The sequence below is a fragment of the Oncorhynchus tshawytscha genome, linkage group LG33 (genome assembly GCF_018296145.1).
Source record: "Oncorhynchus tshawytscha isolate Ot180627B linkage group LG33, Otsh_v2.0, whole genome shotgun sequence".
NCBI classification, from domain to species: Eukaryota; Metazoa; Chordata; class Actinopteri; order Salmoniformes; family Salmonidae; genus Oncorhynchus; species Oncorhynchus tshawytscha.
Genome location: NC_056461.1, coordinates 15,509,332 through 15,535,592, shown reverse-complemented (window position 1 = coordinate 15,535,592; position 26,261 = coordinate 15,509,332). Strand labels below are relative to the sequence as shown.

Genomic DNA, 26,261 nt, shown 5'->3' with positions numbered 1-26,261 from the left:
AACGCACCCTTGTGGGGCCCCAGTGTTGAGGATCAGCGGGGTGGAGATGTTGTTGCCTACCCTCACCACCTGGGGGCGGCCCGTCAGGAAGTCCAGTACCCAGTTGCACAGGGCGGGGTCGAGACCCAGGGTCTCGAGCTTGATGACGAGCTTGGAGGGTACTATGGTGTTGAATGCCGAGCTGTAGTCGATGAACAGCATTCTCACATAGGTATTCCTCTTGTCCAGATGGGTTAGGGCAGTGTGCAGTGTGGTTGAGATTGCATCGTCTGTGGACCTATTTGGGCGGTAAGCAAATTGGAGTGGGTCTTGGGTGTCAGGTAGGGTGGAGGTGATATGGTCCTTGACTAGTCTCTCAAAGCACTTCATGATGACGGAAGTGAGTGCTACGGGGCGGTAGTCGTTTAGCTCAGTTACCTTAGCTTTCTTGGGAACAGGAACAATGGTGGCCCTCTTGAAGCATGTGGGAACAGCAGACTGGTATAGGGATTGATTGAATATGTCCGTAAACACACCGGCCGTCATTGTAAATAAGAATCTGATCTTAACTGACTTGCCTAGTAAAATAAAGGTTAAATTAAAAGATAGGCCTACTATCTACACTCCCCTCCCGGTGCGCATCACTCCAACAACCAATAGAGGGGCAGGCTGTTGGGAGCCTTGGAAGTAGTGGCTGCTGCGAGGGCAAAGCAAAAAGTATGCTTAGTACAGGCAAAAACTTTTACAGAGGTATGGAGAAGTTTAGGTCCCGTAAAAATATTTTACATGTTCGTAGTGTCAAAGGAATACGGTCGAGGAATTGGATTTAAGGACTAAACCGGACAACATTGTCCTTGGGTTGTAACTTTTACTATATTGTATTTTCTCGCGCTTTTCTCTAAAACTTGGGGAGGACTTCAGTGTGGCTAAAATGTCCGCATCTATGCAGCCTCTCAACGCTGCGATGTATGCGGTCGTTTTCTTACTGTTTTCCCGAATAGAACTTATACTTGGATATGATGAAAACACAAGGACGTGTCCGTCTCCATGCACATGTTTTGGAGACCTGTTGGACTGCAGTCGGTTGAAAAGGCGTGGAATTCCTGAAAATCTTCCCGAATGGACCGTACAATTGTAAGTCAATTTAGAAAGCTTTTGTTGACTTGCCATTTTATCTTCACTACCCATATATACGAACAGCTATTTTAATTACTTTCACACCTATGTTTGAAATGAGTAATTTGATATATACAGGTTTTAACATAGTTACAACAAGTGTATGAATGGAATACTCGAATAGATAAATTACATATATGCAGAGAAGTACGTGATTTGTTACATTGTTGCCAACTTTGTTAAGTTGTTGCTTGCTGACGATTCGAAGAGAATGAAACCGTTTGAAAACAAAGCTCATTTCCCTTCACATCGACAAGAAAGGGAAATCAGTCCTAAATCCTTACTTTTTATTCCCAAAGACTGGTTTGCTGTTTAGAAAGTACTTCGCAATGACGCAGGATAGGCCACTCCATTTGCCAAGGTGCAAGCGTTTCGTTTTTTTGTAATTCAGCAGACGCTGTAATCCAGAGAGATTTGATACATTTTTGTACCGTTTCCCTTACTGCCCCCCTGTGGGACTCGAACCCACAACCCCGGCGTTGCAAGCGCCATGTTCTACCAACTGAGCCATAAAGATATTTACTGAATAAAAGTCGTGTTTGTCACATTTAGAATTATATTATTGTTTTCTTTATATTTATTTATGGTCATTTCGAATTCTGAAAGATGTAGTGATATATTGGGTCACTTTACCCCATTGTTTACCATTCCTTAGCAGCATTTGGTGTTATTTCAGATATAGACAAATACTGTAAACATCAAGGAAATAGGGATTTTGCACTCGAACTACACTGTAATTTAAATCAAACGTATTTCTTGCAATGTCACACTGCCTACAATTATTCCATGTGAATACCTATAGGATATGTGAGCCATACTCCTCAGGAACAAGAGGGAAGCTCAGTCTTGTAAATAATAAAGCAGGCCGTTTTAGAAGAAGATATAACACTAATGACCTTTGTACAGCAATGTCCCATTATCAGTCGTTCTACACTAGTGAATCATTAGTTGGCCTACCTACTGCATGGAGTTTTTTTATTAGGATTTTTCCAATCACCCATTAGGCCCAACAAGACATGCCAACATCAGTAGGCTAGTGAGTTGGTATAACTGTTTGCTTTTGAGTTTGTTGTTAGTGCAGTGAGGTACAATAATTTGCCAACATTATATAGTTCATGGAAAACTTTCAACAGGCTTTTGGGATTTTGGAGCTATCACAATTTCCATGACCGAAGAGCATAAAATGCCATCATAAACAATTGATTACAATTCATTTTGACAACTTGTTGAACCTGAAGAGGTTGGTCAACTGTTTTTTCAGCATGTAAATATCAGGTGACATCATGATAAGGAGCTAATGCAGAATACAGATGTCCATTACAATAGGCCCTAGATGAGACCAACTGCTGAATGACAATTGTTTTCCTTTTGTTATTGAGGTGATACCATCATTGGGCCTTTCCATATTATGTGAGCTCAGAAGTTCTTCAGGCCCCAGGGCTATTAAGACAATAAATACATAATGTCAAATGAAGTCATAGTCACTCCAGGCCAATCTCCCATGGTAATGCCTCAAATAGTTGTTTAACATGTATTAATAAGCAGATGTTCATAGGTCTGCCTGCCTGGCTTCCATTCAGACTGCACCATGTTGATATATCCTCACTACTAGCTTGTGTTTTTTCTAGTTCATATTTCACAACACAGCTAGGCTAGTTAGTCTCCTGTTAGAATGTTTGTTTGGCATTTACAAAATGTGTGCTGCCTGCTCTGGAAATTTTACGTTGCCAGAAAACACAGGCACAGCCTCGTAACCGACCAAAATGGGAGAAAAAAAGTTCCACATGGGGGGAAAATTCTTTGCACTCCGGCATGCTAATTTACGAGTGTCTCTCCAGCACATCTTAAACTGCCCGGCCCTTTGTTTTCCAGCACCCCATTATTTCTGCTGAATTAGCATCTCCAGAGCCACCGATGGTACTGATTACGGAGCCACTGTTGGATTAGTTCGTACAAACTCTCTGAAAGAGAGCGAAAGCGAGGGAAGGAGGGATGGATGGAGGGAGGGAGGGAATGTGGGAGGGAGAAGCATTTATTTTGAGCTTCAGATTTCTCAGTGAGTGAGCGAGGGGTACAGGTTTTACAATTCAAATGTAGACAAGTTTTAATTTTCCCAAGTTTTTTAGGGTTTATAGGAATGTAGCATAATATGCATTTGAGGAGGTAAGCACTCTCAGGAGACTCACTCAACATTGCTGTATTACCAGACCATTCCACCCACAGCCAGTTCTCACCTCACTAAAAGCAGATGTGATTAACTATTAGAATAACTTGGCATTATAAAATAACTTTACGTTTTCACAGATTTACATGAGCGAGACGGGCTTCAGTGTCTACTGAAAAAAATCCAAGTTAAAGTGTGATATCAAGCCCTTACGTTATGGCACTTCAGAGATAAGGAGAGAAAGCGCTCTGGATTATAATGTGAGAGCTTTAGCTGGTGGGAAAGGGTATGCCTTGTATCAGTTTGGAAGTCAATGACCTATTTTCCCTTGTGAATCTGTATTAGTCCAAGTGCTTTATAACCACATCAAAGAACCAGCGGGTCTATCTTATCTCATTACTAAGAGGATGGATAACTTGGTTTCATTCACTCGTCAGACACGGATAAATGTGTGGCGCACATTTTCAAGTCTAATAGACACAGGCCAAGGCCTATATAGCTGTACCGATTTAATCTGGTCCACTTCTGGACCTGGATTTTTGAAGGAAGTGTAAGTGTCAGAAACCCTCAGGGTTTATCTGGACATTTTTGATACGACACATCTACACTTTTCCCATATGGCCCAATTAGTGGAACAAAAACATACAGCTGCGTGTTGGGAAGGGAAAAAAGTTTCAGAGAGAGAAGTAAAACTCTTGTTGAAGAGTTGAAGGAACTATTTGCTGAAGAATAAAACCAGGGCCAGATCTAGAAAATGGCTTAGAAACTCGCTTTCCCGGCATTGTGAATAGATTACCAGTTGTTCGGTTTTTTCCCTCCCTCCTCTCAGCTCCAGTTGATGGATTCCAGATGGGGGGCAATCCAAAAAAAGGGTCTGGCACCACAATGTTGATCGTGCGCAGCAGCGTCAATAACTCCACAGCTTTATAACACTCTGGGACAGGCAGGCTTCTCTAGGCATGTTTTCCACCCCCTCTTAAAAATGGAGAGAAAAAATGGAATCTCTCCCTTCTGTAACTTAGCTGGTTGTCTGTTTTGGCTCGGTGATTCAAGAGCGGATTGGATCCATGAGCTTGTCTGGCTGGATTTTCTCTCAATGTTTAAAAAAAAGGCTGCTATGCCAAAACTAGGCCTATAGCTAGTTAGCTTTACTTTTTTGCATACAGTGGTTTGTTTTGAAAATGACTCAGTTGCTTTCCGACATTACTTCAGTTGGAGCTGTATAGGCTAGGCTCACTCAGACAAGTTATGTCTCCTGTTTAAAAACAGAAAGGCCAGTATATGATTGGTTGTGAAGCGAACAGCCCTCCATGTTGTGTAACTTTCCTCTAACAAACGTCTTTCTTCACAGGGACCTGAGCCATAATAAATTGCAGTCGCTCGACAGCACTGTGTTTAGGAAACTGCGGTACCTAAGTGAGATGTAAGTATACTCTGTGTTCTGTACTTCCTAGAGTAAACAACGTCAGTCACAAACACTCTCCCTCCACACCACATGTGACAAACAACCTTTGTGCCTGTGTGTTTACAGAAAGCTAAACAACAATGAATTTGAGACGGTACCTGATTTGGGCCCTCATGCGGCAAACATCACCACCCTCATTCTGTAAGTATTACTTTTGAAACAACCCTCCCCCCACCAACCCACCCATCAGAGTTGTCAGTACTAGTTAACAGTGTAGAGCTGCTAAGCCCTGCTCCTCCCTCCTTGGTGGAACCCCTTTTGGCTGAGTTGGTTCCCAGACTGGGTTGTCCCAGGCATGGCAGCCAGTTTGAGACAAGTCAGTCACATGTCTGAAAATGAATGTCATCGTTAAAAAAATGGAATCGCCAGAGGTGGTTCCAGTGTTTCCATAAGTGCTGATCCAGGATCTGTAAGATTAGAGTTTTCTGTCTGTCCATCTCATTTCCGTTATAGATAGTCTGTATGAATAGTGTGGTATTTCATCCATCTGGAGGTTGAGTGTTTGTATACACTCCTAGTAGGATGGCCCCAGAACATGATGGAGCAATGTGGGGCTTTCATGTGTTTTCAAAGACAAATAGACCCATCAGTGTCAGAGGTTTCAAAGCATTGATTTTAAACTTTTCCCCCGGCACAATGTCTCACAAAATCTATGGATAGGACATTTCTCCCCCACAAGAATGCATCCATCTCAAAAACTAGAAGAGGCATATTGCTCATCAAGCCTGAACTTGACAAGCAGTAACACCAGAGAAAGAAGCCAACAGCCAAAGGGGATTCAGAAGTCGGCTATTAGTCAATTTGTCTTCAGACTTTTAGGTGTATAGCCTATAGGCCACAGATGTGGCTGGCGGTATTACCTGGAACTAAAACAAAATACAGTACACCAGGGTATGTTTGATTTGGTTTGATTTCCAGTAGGGCTGATTCATTTATGAACTTATGAACATCATCCGTCAGACAACATTCAGAGGTTTTAGGAGTTGTACAATAGTATTCCCCTCTACTCTCAATTCTCCACTCAAGATGCATATTTGGTTGCTGTTGCTTATTGAAACATATCATGTATGAATAGGAAAACAATTCCAATAGATTTCACCGTTGAATGTTCCAAAGTATGTCAGCCAGCCTAGTTGTCATCCTCAATGTGCTTTTGGGAATGATCAATTCATATTCAATTCATTCACTTTCTTACCACGACGTGCGTTCATTTGTGTCTGTGGGTGCGTGCATAGTATTCCCAGTTGCATTGCTTAGTGTCTACTTGGCAACTAAAATCTCTGAGGGGGGGATTTAAATACAAAATCCCTCTCCCCACTCTTTCTTTTTGTTGCTGGTATTGGCATCATTGATGGAGAATATGTGTGTGGTATTTCCTATTGGAAAAAGAACAGAGTTTTGAGAAGCCATCAGATGACTTATTTTTCAGACTGGCGCCTGTAATGAGAAGCAGGGCTGCTGCTTTAGCATCTGACCCAAATGGCTAATAACACAGTTTACACATCATCACAACTTTGTTCCTGTACATTGTCAGGTTGCAGTAGGACCGCATCAACTACAGTGCTATAACTGATACATAATACACAACGTCTACCTGAAGGGAAACATGGTTGAACGATGAGAGAAAGAGTTATAATGTTGGTTTCATACAGTGTTTTCAAACCCTGTCCTCGAGTACCCCCCAACAGTACACATTTCTGTTGTAGCCCTGTACAAACACACCTGATTCTTGCTAATTGAGGGCTTGATGATTAGTTGACCAGTTGAATCAGGTGTGTTTGTCCAGAGTTACAATACAAATGTGTACTGTTGGAGGTACTTGAGGACCAGGGTTGGGAAACACTGGTTTAGTAGATTTTAGGTTATTGCAGTATTGAGTTACAAAGTTACAATGTTTGTTGCCAAAAGCTTTGTAAGCAAGACATCCAGGTATATCTGTCAGCTTAGTTACCCACAGAACTAACACTTTATAAGAAATAATGAATTGGTAGATAAGCAGAATATGAAGCTCTTTCCAGTTCCAACTTCCAACCAGTTCCAACCTTTTCCATACAAAGAGATTGCATCAAACCGTCTTCTCCAAATACCTAATCAGCCCTGGAATCACCAGATAATTTGTAGAGCCCACCAAACTCAACGAGAGGTGGTTTCACAGCAATCTGGTTTAAGCCCCCACCCCCTACCATAAATTCCTGGGAAATTGTTCAATTAATTAAGATGATCACGACTCAATTACTACCAGCTGCAGGGTTATTGCCGTTTGTTTTTACTCTGGGCTGTGGGGTCAAGGAAGTTGACGAGAGCTGCCGCTATGTCTGCCTGGCTGTTTGAATAAGTGGCATTCGATACCCCGGGGCTTTTTTCCCCCTTACTCCCCTCCCAGTCTAGAGTAATGAAGGAAGGGGAAGAAAATCTCCAGTATGTGCGAATGGAAGGGAAAAATCAGACTGTACTAAATAGAGAAAAAAAAGGGGGGTTCAGGATTAGGAAGCCTCCGTTGTTGATCCAATGTCATTGCGTTATTAAAAAGTAGAGTGTTGCTGCCTTTGGTGTAACTTGTTTGTGCATGTGTGTTTCTGACTGACAGCGGCCTCTGCGGTTTAGCTGTAATTTATGTGGATTTTTTTATTCTTTTAATTCAAAAAGGAACATTTCTGTTGCAGCGTCACCTGTCTATAATCGTCTCACACTGTGGTCTTGTTTATGTAGGTCATATTTCTTCAGATAAACAAATTCAGAGTGTGAAGGCAACTCAGTCCAAAAATATGGAGTAGATTTGCTCGAAAACAGCCAAATTAGACACAAGTGTAAATCAAATTGAGATGTGCTGCTGTGTGGTCTTATTTTTTTAATGTTTGCTTTTTTTTACTGATATCAATAAAATTCCTTAGAGTACACTTAATGGTTCTGGCAGCACATTTCAGCGGATCTAGGATCAGCTTACCATTAATGTAGAGTACACCGCCTTCTATTCAAATAGTTATTAAGTTGTCTACTATACCCAAAGGCTTGGAGTTTCCTCAAGTTGGGAGACATGCATGTGCTACCTGCTTAAGTTCATGAATAAACAAAGCACAGTTTGATAGATGCTTTAAATTCACCTGGTCGTACATTTTAATGTGTGTTAAAAAGAGATGTGTGTGTACAATGTGTGTTAAAATGAGAACCTGAAGAGACCCAAACAAGAATGACAGGCAGGTCTTGAAACTATTAACATAGTAACCTTATTTGTGAGAAAATTGGTTAAACAAATTTGAAGTGTGTGCCGTCCAAATGGACAATGCTCCGCTTGTTTGTCCGTGGAGTTGGCCCGACGGGTGGAGATCAACAGATAAGCACATGGAGCTCTCCGGTACACAGCGTTTAGGTTGGCCTTTCAAAAGCTCTCATTAGATCTCTGGGCAGATATAGGGGAGTAGAGAAAGATGGAGAGAAACTGTCTTGTTGAATGGACCGTAGCCAAGTTCTCCTCCACGTCTATCCCTGTAGGCCTCAACTGCACAGTCTCAGTTGATATCACAGTCCTCATCTGCCACAATGTTTAAAGTTAGAGTTGGCTGGGTGTTGAGATTCTGTAGTATGTTGTACTTACAGGTTAATACAACAGGGTTCAATTAATTGCTCAGTGGTCTCTGAGATTCAAGCAAGTGAAGCCATTACACTTCCTGTAGGTCCTCACCTAGCCTATCTCTCTGTTTATCTGGAGAGGGCTGGCCTCTGCTGTGTGTAGTCCATGTTTTGCCAGATGGTCTTGACCACATCCTTCAAAATAGGGGTCCTCATGAGGGTTATAAAAGGCGTTGACTTGTGTGGTCTCTGATTCAGACACATTTCGGTTGAAGGCATTCAGTTGTATAACTGACTAGGTATCCTCCTTTCCCTTTCTTTGTACTTCCCATGACATTACTTTTTTGTGGATTCTTATGCTCCATATGGGTCATGTCAAGTTTTCAAAGCCATACGAGAGGCTCGTTTGTAGCAGCACACTGGGTTCAAGTGGGAAGTGTGTCAGAGAGTAAGCATTAACAACATCAGCTTGGGACACCATGTTTTATTTGGGGCTTCTCCGATGGAGGGGCTGCTCATTCTCCACAACTTAGCCGAGGGTTAGCATCACATGCAGCTCAACGGAATCCTTGATGTATCTGGCCCATTTGCACTCAAGCTAAAAGGGTTTGTTCATATATGAGTTGTCTGGTGGTGGAGTCTAGGCTTCAGGGTGATGCTCCACAGCTGGCCAGATGTTTACTGTGTGGGGAAGGGAGAGGGGGTTGGGGTACAAAGACCAGGGACTCATCATCATCATCACCACCACATCACACCTCCCTCCAGCTGACAGGCCCCAGGGTCAGTCCGTCTTTTGTAGAGGAACATGGACTGAGCAGCCAGCGTTGACAGTTGCTTTCCAACTGCCCCCTCCCCTCAAAATATATTGAAGTCCGGGGCTCCACAAAACTGGAAATACAGGTTCTTTATTTTTTTTCTCGCAGCCCGTCTTCTCCTCTTCTCTCAGCGACCAGTCAGGGGAACATGTAAACCCAGGCCCAGGGGGTGTGTGCCCCTTTTGTTTGGGACCACAGAGGCCGTGGTGCGTGGAAAGACCTTTGCAAATCTGCACACAAAAGGCTGTCTTGTACCCTCTCTACTGCGGGTGGTGTGCTGCACTGCACCTAGCTCAGCCTGTGGCTGTTGCCTAAATTGTGTTATTATAAAAATTTAAAAAATTAAATAATTTTTTTAGGCAGTGACTGAGTGTTTAAAATGAAAAAAGGGGGATTGGGTTTCAGCCTCCCAGAACCTACCCTTTACCCCCACCCTCAGCCCCACACTCTTACAGTCGGTTGGCATAGAACCAAGCTTTGAGTCTTGGCCTTGACGGAGGCTAGGCAGAGGGACGTGCTGTGGCAGGTTCTACCCCTACGTGCCCCAGAAACCCCATCAGCCTCTCCTCCCTGGGCCTCTATCCATATATCCTCCTGGTACTGCCTTTGTTCCAGGTTGGACTGACTGACAGACACACTCGTCTGTTTTCCTCTGTATGTTTTGGTGGTAAGGCTGCCAAGGGGTGTCTTTGTCTCAACGTGGGGAGCCTAGTCATAAGAGAGGTATGGATGGCATATTTAGGGAAATGTGTGGAAAATGACTGCTCCGTCCAAGTCAAAGATCCCCCTTTCTGAGGCTTCATGATGGACTGAGAAGCTATGTTGCCACTGTGCTCAATTTCTCGCTTGATTGTATCTTCAGTGCTTTTTTAGTCTCGCTTTGGCCAGGCGTACAGCGGAGCTGAGCCAGTTTGAGACTTTGTGCCTGGCTCTCGACTAGTGCTGGTTCCGTGTGTCCGTTTCATTGTTGTTTTCTTATTGGCAGCTTCTTGAAGGGTAGTAGTGTTCACATAAAGCAGTACTTCTCAGCCATGTCAATGTTCATCCATTTCTCCAAAGAATGCACAAAAAACATGTATCATAAAGAAGATACATTTAAGAACTGATGCATTAATACAAGTTATCATTTTTGGGGGGGGGGGGGTTGTTGTTATGTTAGCCTTGCAATTAATACTGAAATGGGGCCTGCAGTCTGGTGTATTAGAGGGAATTCCTACTCTTTTCCCTCACTCTCCCTTTCCCTCGCTCTCCCTTTCTCTACCCGTCAAGGCCCATACACAAAGACGGCTCTGTACAGACACTGTTTATAACTAAGCAGTCCCTGCACTGCAATTTAGGAGGCGTGCAGCTCAGGAAATTGCCAGCCTCTGCTGAGGCATGCTTTCACTGAGGGAATGGTATTAATCATCCAAGTAATTGGCAGGTTATTTTTTTAAATACCTTGTTAGTAATTACCTTATAAACAAAATAACACAGCACTAAACCAAACGGCTGTTTTGACCTTTTGAGATGAGTAGTGACATTGGTTAGCCCAAGTATTGCCCCGTCCTCCCCCCTTTCCTAGACAACCAGGGAACTGTGTTATTTTTCATGGTTCAGGGAGAGACTCAATGTTCTAGGAAAAATGTATAATATTAACATAATAATAATGGGAAAACATCGAAGGGTCGAAGGGAATGCTTGGGCGAGGTTGGTCATTTTTAAATACCACCCGCTAATTGACTGCTCTGAGTGTTTGTATGTCTGGAAACGTTAGATTGGTGACCCGCGTTGTTAAAATACACCGTATTTTCTATCGTTCATTGGAGCCGTTCGATCTGTGTTTTCAGAGCAAACAACAGGATCACAAAGATCTCTCTGGAGCAGCTGAGGCCCCTGCAACGCCTGGAGACCCTGGACCTCAGCAATAACAGCATAGTGGATATCAAGGCTGACTCCTTCCCTGCGCTGCCTCTCAAGAACCTGTGAGTCTGTCCATTTGGACTTTTTAACTAAAATGCATGGTTAAACTCCGTCCAAGAATACTATATAAGTGTGTTGTGTCTTTGGCTATGCCGGATTAAGTGATATGACATGCTATTCTATAAAATCATTTTCCTGTAATTAATATTACCTGATTGAGCTAATCATGTAAATGTAATTAACTAGAGAGTCGGGCACCACAAAATAATATTTATAGAGCTGTTGTCTTCTGAATAAACTCTTAAAGACCTAGTAATATTTTACATCAATAGCAATCAATATTAATCGTCATCTTAATTCAGTCTCATCTGAAAGTTGTAAATTCTTAGTTATCTGCACGAACCCTGGCTAACAAGTTGAATCAGCAATACAAAATTGGGTTTAATTATTTACTAAATACCTAACTAATCACACAGAATTACACATACACATATTTAAATCATAACTTGATTACAAATTACGTCATAAAGGAAAACGTCCCTAGCGGGCGGAACAGATATGACAGCTTGTTACACAAAATAAAAGGGGCTGGGTTTGAGTGAAAGAGCGGGAAGACTGAGGAACAAAGGGCGAAGCTGTGCTATCGTAAATACAGTATCTTATGCATTCTAAATTACCGCCCATTTGGAAAAGGAAAATGCAATAAATATTTACTCTGAGCTGCGCTTCGGTAGGTTGGTGGTAGATGGAAGGCCGTGTTGCCCAACCGAGTCCATTGTCCTTTGAAGAATGTCTCTGGTGGTCAATTGGGTACATTGTAGTAACGTAGTTGTGTGATAGACGGGATACTCGGTTTGTTCCTTCCTAACACTCATTTGCAGCGGCTGTTGCTAACTCAACGGCTAGGAGGTATCACTTCTGCAGTGAATAAGAGTTCAAAGTTCATACCATTCGCAACCAAAGCTCATGCTAATGTTGGCTTCGTTCTGTAGTTATTATCTGAACCATTCTGACATCGGGCCGTCGTCCTCACGTCCTCGGAACAGGAGGTTATGTTGTCGTCAAGAGCTTATATAGGAAGGGAGAGGAGGGCGTGTTTGAAAAGTTTTATAGCCCATGTCCCTTCACAGGGGCGGGCCACTGATTGAGCAGAGCCCTATCGTATGAAAACCCAAATCTCATTTTAGAAGCTAAAATCACATTTCATCCCAACACAAATAATTTCACATTCAAACATTTAAATTGAACAACAATTCCATGTGAATGCGATAACTCTGATGTGTAGACTTTCCACTGTAGAGTTTATGTCATCTTATCATTGATGAGAATGTCTCAGATGACAACCGAACTGACATCATATTCATTAAGTACCACCGCATATGTTCAATTGGTCGGAATATAGCCAGAATATAGTTCATTTCCCCCCACCTTCTGATGTTCCCAGAATCTCTATGTTAACCAAGGGTTTTGCAAATGTAACATCAGTAGGGTAGAGAGAGGAAAAACGGGGGAAGAGTTATTTATGACTGTCATAAACCTATCCCCAGGCCAACGTCATGACAAGTGTTTGGATCAAATAGTACAATTTTGGCGGAAGTACTACAATGTTTGGTCATTTTCCTCTTTGCAATTAATTATGTGATCAATATCTCATTATGTATTTTCTTCTCCTCTAGTATCATGAACAACAATCGCATTTCCACCCTGGAAACGGGCTGTTTTGTCAACCTGTCCAGCACTCTGCAGGTCCTCAGGCTCAACCGCAACCGCCTCTCAACCATCCCTGCCAAGATCTTCCAGCTCCCCAACCTCCAGCACCTGTAAGTGACAATTTCTCTTTGAGCACTGTTGGGGTTGACCACAAACTATACTATGACTGCTCTTTGAACGGTTGTGTAACAGTCCACGACTTTTCGCTACTCTTTGAAGTTTCTCTGACTGCTCTGTGAACTTCCTGAAAACACATTGTGACTGCACTCATTGACAGTGTGTTGACGTGTTCAACCACTCTTTGACCACTCTTCCAACAGTCATTGACATCTTCTTGGCTTCTCTTGGATGAATTAGATTCCGTTTCAGCCGCACTTCTTGACTTGAGTGAACTCTTCATCCTTCCCTGCATATATGATGCTGCAGTTATCTTACGGTCTGGTTGTGGTCCAACCTGCAGGGAGCTGAACAGGAACCGGGTGCGCAGGGTGGAAGGCCTGACGTTCCACGGTCTGCACGCGCTGCGCTCGCTGAAGATCCAGAGGAACGGTATCAGCCGCCTGATGGATGGAGCCTTCTGGGGCCTCAGTAACATGGAGGTCCTGTAAGTAACTGTCCTCTGTGACAAGAAAGTGTGTATTTTTTTACTAGTGTACATTGGTGGATTTAACAGCATATGTCTGGGTGCAAGTGTCTGCATACTATCTTTTGATACATATTTGTAGCCGTATGTCTAGACAACGATAGTTGACTATAGCATATACAGTGTGGTATCAGTGTGGTATCAGTCCAAGCTAACATACGTCTTCATCTCTGTCTGTCTGTGTGTGTCTATATGTCTATGTTGATGACTGATCTCTGTTTGTATGTCTCTGTGTGTCCCTGCAGGCAGCTGGACTACAACAACCTGACGGAGGTGAGTAAGGGCTGGCTGTACGGCCTGCTGACTCTGCAGCAGCTCCACCTGGGCCACAACGCCATCAGCCGGATCCGGCCTGACGCCTGGGAGTTCTGCCAGAAACTCAGCGAGCTGTGAGTGACCCTTTTTTCATCTTTTTCTTGTTCTCCCTCCCTCTCTTTTCCCTCTCACTTTCTCTCCTATTCACACTGTGAACTCCCAACACCTCTCTCTTTCTCTCTCTCCCTTGCTCTCACCCACCTTCCTCACAGTCTCCAACTCTCCACTCCCCCCCTCTCTTCCCCCACCCTTAGTGCTCAGTGCCAACACCAATGCAGGGCTCCTGACAAACTATTACTCCCCCTCTTCACCCCCGCCACTATAGCCCCCTTCCTTTAATGCCTCGTCACGTCTATAGGGGAGAAAGGGGGGAGAAGGAGGGGGGATTTCACAACCAGAGTGTCTGCAGAGACATATTGTTTCCTTTGTTGTTAACATTGTTTATGGCACTGGCCAATTCCTAAGTCCGCCATGTTTTGTTGGTTTCTGAAAGGGGAGTTTTTTTTTTCTTCCCATTTCTCTTATCAAGTGAACATGAGAGTTAACCAAATTGGCAGTTGACTGATCTTTTTTGCCCACTCTTTGGTAAATAGCCTTCTTCCAGGTTTGTTCGTTTCTTCGTCTGATGCTTGCGTTTGAGGATTTCTAGTACAAAGTTAATACTTTTTATACTGTCTGCATACGGTTAAACAAAGTAGACCAGCGGTGCAAGGTACAATCTACCTTTCAAAACGTTTAAAATAGTCTATAACCCAAAGGTTTTTTTTACTGGATATGCCTTGATAATAATTAGATAATATGTTTTAGTAGTGGTTATTAATGCTTATTACAAAGTACTTATTGGTAATTCACAGACTTATCTGGCTAGATTTGGTGCACGTTCCTAGTGATCTGAGGCCAATTTATCCTCTACCTCAACTGTTTATTTATACCCCCCTTTTCCATTTGCCCTTGGGGTTTGAACTGTGTGATGCTGATGCTCCTTCTCTCTCCACCTGACAGGGACATCTCGTCCAACCACTTGACAAGACTGGAGGAGTCCAGCTTTGTGGGCCTCAGCCTGCTTGACGAACTCCACATCGGGAACAACCGTGTGAGCTTCATCGCAGACGGAGCCTTCCGAGGACTCTCCCACCTACAGATGCTGTAAGTTTGAATCATTACATTTCATTGAATTACTTGTCAGAGATGGCAGCTCTATTGTATAATAGTGCTGAAGCATTAAATACTTATTTTCAACGTCCCACTGGCAGTGAGTGTATTAGCCATGGTTAATATCACTAATCCTGGTTCTTAGTTTCCCCTAAAGTTGTTTGAGAAGCCTCAAGGCTCATGCGAGTTTAGGGATGAACTTGATTTAAACTCGTCAGTGACATGGTTATAACAGTCATCAGTCTACACTTTTTAAAATATATATTTGACCCCTTTTGGTAGTTACAGTTTTGTCCCATTGCTGCAACTCCCGTACGGACTCGGGAGAGGTGAAGGTCGAGAGCCATTGACACACTGCTCGCTTAAGCCAGCCGCACCAATGTGTTGGAGGAAACACCGTACAGCTGGCGACCGAAATCAGCATACATGTGCCTGGCCCGCCAAAAGGAGTCGCTAGAGTGCAATGGGACAAGGACATCCTGGCCCACCAAACTTTCACGTCACTGGGCCAATTGCGCGCTGCCTCATGGGTCTCCCGGCCGTGGCTGGTTGCGACACAGCCTGGGATCAAACCCGGGTCTGTATTGACATCTCGCCTTAGACTGCTACTCCACTCGGGAGGCCTCATCAGCCTACCCTTTATCATTGTTTTGTGTTCTATAAGAGAAGCTCTATCTCACATCTATGAGAGTACATTAGCAGCTAGCTAACTTCTCAGATGCTGCCTGCTTGTTGGATTTCGCTCCCTGTCCCTCTCCACACTCATCGAGGCGTGAGTGGAAATATTCTGCCTTGTTTGTTTTCGGTATGTGAAATAGCTGAATGTACTGCCTGTGGTCCCCCCCCCCTCCCCCCACACACATAAAAACCTCAACAAGCCAGCAGAGTGAGACTGAGTCCACCGCTCCATCCCCCCATCTCCAGACCGGCTCCATAACATTGCCCCTTGTCCCTCTCTTAAATGGAACCAAATGTTAACTGTGCGTGAAAGGTCAACAGAGGGCAGGTGTGTAGGTAGGTGGATGGGGAGTTGGGGTGGCTTAGAGGGCTTTTACCGCCCAGCCCAGCCCCTCTCCACAACCCACTCCTCTACCCTCTCCACCCCTCCTCAACCCCAATCATTTGTAACCAGGCATGCAGAGGAGGAAACTAGCTGTTTGAAAGTATTTAAAGAGACTTGAGAGAGAAGGAGTGGGGGAAGGGCGAAGACGTCCAGCAAATCTCTAACAGACATGATGTACTGCTGTGTGCACATGACATTCAGTTAGTTTGAAAGATATTTCAGATTTTTCAAAACCCTTTGATATTTAGTTTAAAAAAACAATTCCCCGGGGCGGAGCTAGCATGTTGGAGTGAACGGCTGTGTGTGAGAGGCTCCTGCAACTTTTTTGAGAAATAATCTAATGTAACCTACTTCATGGCACTTTTTACAACAAACATTTCTTTCTAATACAAGATTGTAACTTTCTATGTGAAAATGCCGAGTAATAACGCCACCAAAGGACAGTAAATCCACTGTGGAGGCCTACTCCCCACTAAACAACGAGACAGACATGGCGGAAGGCACAGGCAACAACGTGACACTTACAGAACTTACCCGGGCTTTGGGGGAGCTACGTGTTGCTATAGCTGAGGATCTTAATACTACTATTGCTGAATTGGACACCAAAATCGAGAGCATCATTCGAACGGTCGCTTCGCATGGCCAGAGTATTGTGGACCTTGAGAAAGCTTCTGAATTCAACGCTGGTAGGATCGACGAGTTAGAGAAGCTATGCACGTCATTGCAGGATAGTGTGCAGAGGCTTTCTGTGAAAGTGGTCGACCTGGAGGGACGATCCAGACGTAATAACCTTTGCGTTGTTGGTCTGGCAGAGGGGATAGAGGCAGGCTCTCGCCCCACTGACTTCTTTGCCAAGCAATTGAAGGATGCAATGGGATCGGATGTTTCGATTCCTTACATTATTCTTATTACCATTTATTTATTGCTTGCAGGGGACTGGGGGTGATGGTTGGTAAGGGGCAGATGCAGACACCTGGTTAGCAAGTTGATGTTTTGTGCCGTTCTGCCTTTGTCTAGCCGTGGGCCGCTCTCCCGACTAGAGTCCCACCAGCCCTCTGTAGTGCTTGTGTCTGTGTAGGTGTGCGTACATATAATTACTATCTGTACTTTATTATTATTTTCTCTTAGCATTTTAGTATTATGTATGTGTATATTTTAAATCAGTGTAGATTGTTATTCTGGGGTATGAATGTTTGTATGTGTATATGTGCATATGGATGTATATACGTGTGTATATACATATATATATTTTAAATATATATTTTTATATACGCATTTTTTTGTGTGGGTGTGTATGGATGTGTATATGTATGTGTGTATATGTGAATATGTGTATATATGTGTATGTATATATACAGTGCCTTGCGAAAGTATTCGGCCCCCTTGAACTTTGCGACCTTTTGCCACATTTCAGGCTTCAAACATAAAGATATAAAACTGTATTTTTTTGTGAAGAATCAACAACCAGTGGGACACAATCATGAAGTGGAATGACATTTATTGGATATTTCAAACGTTTTTAACAAATCAAAAACTGAAAAATTGGGCGTGCAAAATTATTATAAGATTTCCCTATACGCAGATGACATCCTCCTCTATGTAACAGAACCCCAGGCTAGTATTCTAGCTATTCTTGATGTGATCAATTTGTTTGGTACCTTCTCGGGATACAGAATAAATTGGAACAAGAGTGAATTAATGCCCATACGGTTGCAAAACACCTCCTGGCTAGAACATCTCCCAGTTAAGTTATCTTCAGAAAAATGTGCCTACCTAGGAATTATAGTTACCAAACAATACTCCTTACTATTTAAAGAGAATTTCCCCTCTCTGATGCAAAAACTCAAGGCAAACTCCCAATTTCTCTGCTCGGAAGAATTAATGCCATTAAAATGGTCTTCATCCCACAACTGCTCTACCTACCTATACCAGAACATCCCACTATTCATACCTAAATTCTTTCACAAACAAATGGACTCAATTATCAATCCTTTAATCTGGGATTATAAAACACACAGGATAGGTAAAAAACACCTCTGTAAATCCAAGATGGAAGGAGGATTGTCTCTCCCAAATTGTATATTTTATTACTAGGCCGCTAACCTCCTGGCGCTGTTACGTTTCTGCTGGATGACGCACTTCCGGCATCCAGCTGGCTTAGTATGGAGCGTGAGGAGAGTCACCCCTTCTCTATTGGAGCTGTGATTTTGTCGCCTGTCAATCTGAAGATGTCACTTTATTGTAACAATCCTATTATACATAGCACAGTCCGAATCTGGAAGCAAATTAAAGTCCACTTTGAGCGTAGACCAATGTCATTCATGCTCCCTGTCGCCAGGAATCACCCTTGATAACACCTTTGAGCGATGGGGAGAGTTGGGGATAAGTACCATAGGGGATTTATATAAAGAAGGGACCTTTGCTTCCTTTGAGTTGCTGAGGGAAACTTATAATCTTCCCAGAAGTAATATTTTCAGATACCTACAAATTAGAGACTATGTTAGAAAACACCTCCCAACATTTGGGAATGCTAAACCTTCCATGTTTGACGGATGCATAAAAATATGCCCCACCTCAGACAAATTGATATTGCTTCTATATGATGCTTTTCAATCTGTTAGCACACCTTCTACAGATGCCATTCAGGCAAAATGGGAGGAAGAACTAGGGACTGACATTTCGGTGGCAGACTGGGAATTCAAGGTATTACACAGATTACACTATTCCAAAACTTCCAAAACTAAACTGCATAGGATATTTCCTGATACATCCCCTATGTGTGATAAATGTCAGACTGCGCAGGGTACACTACTCAACTGCTTTGCCCTATGCTCTAGCTTGCATGGTTATCAGTGTGGAATTTTTGGGATCCTCTCTGAAGTTTTGGAGACTTCAATAGACCCAGACCCGCTTCTGATAATCCTGGGAGTGTCTGAGTCCCTAAACGGATTAACCAACCCCCCAAAACAACTCATCTCTTACAGTCTCATTTTGGCAAAAGAAAATAATCTTGTTGTTTTGGAAAAGGAGGGAAGCGCCCTGAACAATAAATGATCAACATTTGAGGGGGGTGACATCTACCCTCTTTCTTTCTACATGTCCTTGTTCTGTATGGGGGAAAAAATAACAATAATAATTCCTCAGCCATTAAACTCATGACTAAAAATGTATCATTTTTCACTAAATCTAGTAGCACCAACGTGTGGGTTTGAGTTCCTCCCTGTTAAACACGTTGTATTGCATATGAAGCAGTATTATGCTGCGAGACACGGAGAAACCATCGCAGAAATGTTAAAAACCTCGAAGTTAACGAGAAACATCCTCCAGTGATGGGACCACTTTGAATACAAATGTAAAGACTTTGACTTCTTTCTCGTCCGTCAGACGAAACGCAGAGCCGCACCAAGGTTTGCTAAGACTATAATAAGTGCAGTTGTTTTCTGGGTGTGGATTTTTACAATGTGGTTTGTCTTTGTTTCTCTGGAAATAGAGATCTGCAGAACAACGAAATCTCCTGGACCATTGAAGATATGAACGGACCATTTTCTGCTCTGGACAAACTGAGGAAACTGTGAGTAGGCTTGACTTTACCTTGGCGTTGTCTTCTAACTTGTTGGTTTTCAGAAGATAGATTAGAAACTATAAAATGGACCATGGGAACAGATTTTAACTGGAAGTATTTGCTTCTTATCATAAAATAAATGACTGTATTTGAATGAAAACTCAAATATCCTTTTCTCAGGTTCCTTCAAGGAAATCAAATCCGCTCGGTGACCAAGAAATCGTTCTCTGGTCTGGACACACTGGAGCACCTGTGAGTTGACCTTCAAATCAATATCATCATCCGTCTGTCTCAACTGTCCTAAAGCTGTTAACTAAATATGGGAGAATTCATAACCATGAGAAACAACGCCTGTTAGTGAGAACCACACGACCTTATTGTCTCTGCTTCTTGTCCCTGCTTCTTGTCCATACTTTGATGAAAAACAGAGCTGTCTGGTATTCACCACCTCCAAATGTGGGGAGACTATTGATCACTAACTGCTTAGGCATGGCGAGAGGTGTGTGTGTGTGTGTGTGTGTGTGTGTGTGTGTGTGTGTGTGTGAGTGCCTGTGTGTTCGTGCTCATGTGTGCAGCTTTCTGTGTACAAGTGTGTGTGTATGTGCACATCTGTGTGTGTTTTTCTATCTGTGAAACAGCTGCATTTGATTGTAATTAACTTTTTTTCCCAGTCGTGTCTGAGCTCAAAGGAGCTGAAGTCGGGCCCCTCTTGATTAACAAAGCACGGTGCTGCCCAGATTTCTATTGTTCTCAAGACCTTTTCTTCCCTCTCTCTCTCTCTGATTATTGAAGTTTTTAGCAGTCTTCCTCCAGATAGGCCTAGACGGAGGGGAAAGTCTGCCATCTTTCTGTGTGCATTCCCATGGTTCTGATCCATCCGTTCTTCCCTCCCCTCCTCAGAGATTTGAGTAACAATGCGATCATGTCAGTCCAAGGGAATGCCTTTGTGCAGATGAAGAAGGTTGAGGAACTGTAAGTATCTCTGGGTTCAGTCACACTGTATTCATATTCTGCAATGCCAATAGACCAGAGTCACTGTTCTGGACTAACTGAGGAAAGGAAAGAATCTTTCATAGACAATTCCTTCAAAAGCACCTATACTGATAAAAGTGATTATCTTCAAATGGAACGACTATAAAACTGTTCAAGTATTATGGATCATCTTTGTGCTGGGTCTCTCTTGTGATTCCTGGCTCTAATGCAGTACCCCCCCCCCCCCACACACACACACCCCAGGCACCTGAACACATCCAGCCTGCTGTGTGACTGCCAGCTCAAGTGGTTTCCTCTGTGGGTGGCGGAGCAGGCCTTCCTGCCCTACGTGAACGCCAGCTGTGCCCATCCCCTGATGCTGAAGGGCAAGAGCGTGTTCACCGTCAGACAGGAGGACTTTGTGTGTGGTGAGTGTGACTGACACACACACACACACACACACACACACACACACACACACAAGCCTCTTAATGTAGCCCTTGTTAAAAACAACCATTTAGCCGTGACAGGTTTTCCATTTTATGAACTGACCCAGATTGTTCCATATTTTCCTTCAACTCATGGACACTCTGATGGAGCCAGCATTGTAATGGGACCATGTGGAAACTCAGTGAGTTAACAGCTTGGCCGGGTGGAGTCAGAGAGCAGGGAGAAAATAAATAATTGTTGAGGAATTTCTGGGATCAGTTTCTTTAAGTAATGACTACTATTAGAGCTGAGGTGCTTTGCCTTCTGAGCTTTCAACATTTCTCCAGTCAGGTAGTTTGAATCTTGGCGGATAAAATAGTATAATTTCCATATTTAAGCTGTTTGTCGACCATCACGGTTTAAACAAAAACTGGTTAGCCTCAAAATGAATGTCAATTTGAGTTTAGCCCCATTCACATCAAATGGAAACTAATGTTTTTCCCCTCTTGTCTTCCAACCAGACGACTTCCCCAAACCTCAGATCACGGTGCAACCTGAGACCCAGTCGGCCATCAAAAGCGCCAACGTCACCTTCGTGTGCTCGGCGGCCAGCTCCAGCGACTCACCCATGACCTTTGCCTGGAAGAAGGACAATGAGGTCCTGAATGACGCTGAAATCCACAACCAGGCACACCTCAGAGCCCAGGGGGGAGGCCAAGGCCGTGAAACAGAGGTTACAGAGTACACCACCACACTGCAGCTACGCAGTGTAGAGTTCACTAGCGAGGGGAAGTACCAGTGTGTCATCTCAAACCACTTTGGTTCCTCCTACTCCACCAAGGCCAAGCTCACTGTCAACAGTAAGTTAAATAACCTACTGGTATTGATTTTGATGTTCGTCTTGAACTGGTGCTGCCGTTAGATGTCAAATAAAATGTCCATCCCTTTTGTCCCTCCAGTGCTTCCGTCCTTCACCAAGATGCCCATGGACCTGAGCATCCGGGCCGGTGCCACGGCCAGACTGGAGTGTGCCTCCGTGGGTCACCCGTCTCCGCAGATCGCCTGGCAGAAAGACGGCGGCACGGACTTCCCCGCTGCCCGGGAGCGCCGTATGCACGTGATGCCTGAGGACGATGTGTTCTTCATCGTGGATGTGAAGACAGAGGACATCGGGTTGTACAGCTGCACCGCCCAGAACACCGCCGGAGCCATATCAGCTAACGCTACGCTAACTGTGCTAGGTGAGAATTATTCTTTCTATTTTCACCTGCTGTCAAAGAACTTTGCATTTATATGTGGGCGCCACTTCATTTTGACACAGATCAATTTTATTTTATGGTATTCCATGAGTGTTTTCCCCCACAAATCGACATATAAATCAGGCGTTTTGAGACTGTAAGGTAGCTAACACTCCCCCTTACCCCATTCTCCTCCAGAAACGCCCTCCTTCCTGCGCCCTCTCATGGACCGCACCGTGGCCAAAGGGGAGACTGCGGTCCTCCAGTGTATCGCCGGTGGCAGCCCTTCCCCCAGGCTCAACTGGACCAAAGATGACAACCCCCTTGTGGTCACAGAGCGCCACTTCTTTGCCGCCGGCAACCAGCTGCTCATAATCGTGGACGCAGCGGAGGACGACGCCGGGATGTACACGTGCGAGATGTCCAACACGCTGGGCACCCAGCGGGGCAACGTGCGCCTAGCCGTACTGCCCAACCCCAACTGTGACGTGGGGGTGGGCGCCTCGGGAGGCGTAGGCTCGGACGAGGACGGCTGGACCACAGTGGGTATCGTCATCATCGCGGTGGTGTGCTGCGTGGTGGGCACCTCGCTGGTCTGGGTGGTCATCATCTACCATACGCGTCGGCGCAACGAGGACTGCAGCGTCACCAACACAGGTGAAGAGAGGGTGTCATTTTATTTTGTCAGCACGGGATTGGTTTTGAGGAGTTCAGTACTTGCATGCCCATGTTGCCTCCTCCTTCAAACAGAAAATAACATTTTGAGGGAGCTTGAGTTTTGGGCTCCAGCTCCACATACTTTGGCTGCCATGTTGTTAAAACCACACCTTTTCCGAATGCTTTGAAATGAATCAGTGACAGACCATGCATGGCCTTGAACAGATTATTATAATTATTGTATTTCTCTATGAAAACATTTCTGAGACTTTTCCCTCCCTGGTGTTTTCCCTGCAGATGAGACCAACCTGCCTGCAGACATCCCCAGCTACCTGTCCTCTCAGGGCACGCTGGCCGACAGACAAGACGGCTATATCCCCTCAGAGAGTGGCAGTGGCAACCACCAGTTCATGGCTTCCTCCATGAGTGGATTCTACATGCAGCCTAAAGACATGAATGGTAGAAGAGGAGCTCTTTCATTGGAAATGCATGGGGACTTTTTATGTTATGAATATATGCATCAGTCAACTATATTCTGAGCATTTTTCTATGTGTATTGTTTCACCTGAATACATATTGGAATAGTTTAAGTAATTTGAGGCAAGTACCAATGCGTTACTAATGTGTCATGTGACTCGTACAGGTCTGTGTCAGCTAGACACAGGAAGTGAAGCAGACATGGAGGCGGCCATAGATCCCCTGCTCTGCCATTACCAAGGACCCATCAGCTCTCTCCTCAGGAGAGGCAACATGTACACCGGAGAACCCTCAGAGGCTTTCACAGGTTGGTGCAACAGATATATCTTTTTTAAATATTGTAGCATAAGAAGTATTTTCCCCTAAATTAAACAATATCATCATGTGCTGCTGTCATACTGATCTGATTTCCCATGGCTCACTGTAACCCCCCCCACAGGCTGTGCTATGGACCAGCGGCCCATCTGCATAGATTCCTACAGTGGCAGCCTGACCAGCTCCAAGAGGAGAGACTACTATCCATGTGGCGGGGCCCTCCAGGACCCCTTTGACCACGGGAGCCCCAGTGTGCTGATGCAGATGCCCAACAGCAGCAGCTTCCACAGGCCACCCCACCTACAGGGCGAGGGCCCCCCCTCCATGGACGAGGGAGATGGAAGCGAGTACGGCCGACCTCGGGAGACAAGGCTCTCCTCCTCCAATACTTTCATGGGTATGTCTGAGGATGGGTATGTCTGAGGATGGGTATGTCTGAGGATGGGTATGTCTGAAGATGGGTATGTCTGAAGATGGGTATGTCTGAGGATGGGTATGTCTGAGGATGGGTATGTCTGAAGATGGGTATGTCTGAAGATGGGTATGTCTGAGGATGGGTATGTCTGAGGATGGGTATGTCTGAGGATGGGTATGTCTGAAGATGGGTATGTCTGAAGATGGGTATGTCTGAGGATGGGTATGTCTGAAGATGGGTATGTCTGAGGATGGGTATGTCTGAGGATGGGTATGTCTGAAGATGGGTATGTCTGAGGATGGGTATGTCTGAGGATGGGTATGTCTGAGGATGGGTATGTCTGAAGATGGGTATGTCTGAGGATGGGTATGTCTGAGGATGGGTATGTCTGAGGATGGGTATGTCTGAGGATGGGTATGTCTGAGGATGGGTATGTCTGAAGATGGGTATGTCTGAGGATGGGTATGTCTGAGGATGGGTATGTCTGAAGATGGGTATGTCTGAGGATGGGTATGTCTGAGGATGGGTATGTCTGAAGATGGGTATGTCTGAGGATGGGTATGTCTGAAGATGGGTATGTCTGAGGATGGGTATGTCTGAAGATGGGTATGTCTGAGGATGGGTATGTCTGAAGATGGGTATGTCTGAGGATGGGTATGTCTGAAGATGGGTATGTCTGAGGATATGTATGTCTGAGGATGGGTATGTCTGAGGATGGGTATGTCTGAGGATGGGTATGTCTGAGGATGGGTATGTCTGAGGATGGGTATGTCTGAAGATGGGTATGTCTGAGGATGGGTATGTCTGAAGATGGGTATGTCTGAGGATGGGTATGTCTGAGGATGGGTATGTCTGAAGATGGGTATGTCTGAGGATGGGTATGTCTGAGGATGGGTATGTCTGAAGATGGGTATGTCTGAGGATGGGTATGTCTGAGGATGGGTATGTCTGAGGATGGGTATGTCTGAAGATGGGTATGTCTGAGGATGGGTATGTCTGAAGATGGGTATGTCTGAGGATGGGTATGTCTGAGGATGGGTATGTCTGAGGATGGGTATGTCTGAGGATGGGTATGTCTGAGGATGGGTATGTCTGAGGATGAGGATGGGTATGTCTGAAGATGGGTATGTCTGAAGATGGGTATGTCTGAAGATGGGTATGTCTGAGGATGGGTATGTCTGAGGATGGGTATGTCTGAAGATGGGTATGTCTGAAGATGGGTATGTCTGAGGATGGGTATGTCTGAAGATGGGTATGTCTGAGGATGGGTATGTCTGAGGATGGGTATGTCTGAGGATGGGTATGTCTGAGGACATTTCTATGTTTGGATTTGGGTCAAGTCAAGCACATTTTAAATCCACTCAGAAATGTAATTCACTCAATCAGTAAGTGATTTATTGAATATTCATTTTCTTGACAACTAGCACAACATGTGAATGTCTCAGGCTTTACCCTGTATCTCCCTCCGTCTTTCCCTCTCGCAGGAACGTTTGGGAAAGCCCCCTGGAGACCTCAACAGGAATTATACCCCGGATTTGGACCACCGCCACTGGCCCTGCACAACAGCATGATGCTACACGAGAATCCCTACGCAGCCCTGGACACAGACTCGGAACGCGAGGAAGACAAGAACAGCGTGCAGTCGAAGAATTCTAACTCGGAATCGGAAAAGAGCGGCAATAATATCTATGAACAACCATATGATCTCCACAGGACTGCTACTAGTCAGCACGGTCGAGCGAGCACATAGCTGAATATGTGCGTTCAAACAAACGGACATTCCTTTGAGTTTTTGTTCGTTATGATGGTGGCCCCAAAAAAATACTACCTCAGTGAATTGACACTTTCTCAATGATGGACACTGCAAATGTGCAACGCTTGAATGTAAAAGGATAATAATGCATTGTGCCTACAAAATGCTGAAAAATTATATGAGGAGATATTGACAGTGAGGACTGTTCTTTTTTTAAGAAAGAAAAATGGGAAACATCTTCAATTGAAGATAGATATTGAATATATATATACGTTTTTATACAAAGTTTATTATATTTTGTAAATTAAGTGTAAAAGTAGAATCCATTATTTTTGCTGTACTTTTTCCCGTAAATTAGTATTTTGTGTTGTGCGACCGACCACGCCTGTTCAGTTATTCTAGCTTTTGTTTTGCTTTGAGTTAAGCACCCCTTTGCACATACCTATACATAATAAAACACCATAACATGTGCTGCTACGTACATTAAAAGTA

General features: G+C 44.2%; 1 protein-coding gene across 1 annotated transcript; it reads left to right on the top strand.

The window, feature by feature from the left end:
* The first annotated feature begins 535 nt into the window (after window positions 1–535).
* On the top strand, window positions 536–26,261 carry LOC112215013 (leucine-rich repeats and immunoglobulin-like domains protein 3). The gene is made up of 19 exons (XM_042311265.1): window positions 536–1,113; window positions 4,671–4,742; window positions 4,851–4,925; window positions 10,996–11,130; window positions 12,745–12,888; window positions 13,239–13,382; window positions 13,667–13,810; window positions 14,739–14,882; window positions 19,442–19,522; window positions 19,694–19,765; window positions 20,414–20,485; window positions 20,750–20,913; window positions 21,436–21,774; window positions 21,874–22,155; window positions 22,351–22,809; window positions 23,107–23,268; window positions 23,453–23,593; window positions 23,726–23,998; window positions 25,501–26,261. Exons 1-19 carry the CDS (start codon window positions 911–913, stop codon window positions 25,764–25,766), a joined length of 3,372 nt encoding a protein of 1,123 aa, XP_042167199.1. The 5' UTR covers window positions 536–910; the 3' UTR covers window positions 25,767–26,261.

Bases quoted from the DNA above. Each gene is read 5' to 3' on its own strand.
- LOC112215013 (XM_042311265.1), top strand. From the start codon at position 911: ATGTCCGCATCTATGCAGCCTCTCAACGCTGCGATGTATGCGGTCGTT. The intron at 20,914-21,435 runs GTGAGTGTGACT...TCTTCCAACCAG, and splicing joins ACAGGAGGACTTTGTGTGTG to ACGACTTCCCCAAACCTCAG. The intron at 23,269-23,452 runs GTAGAAGAGGAG...TGACTCGTACAG, and splicing joins GCAGCCTAAAGACATGAATG to GTCTGTGTCAGCTAGACACA.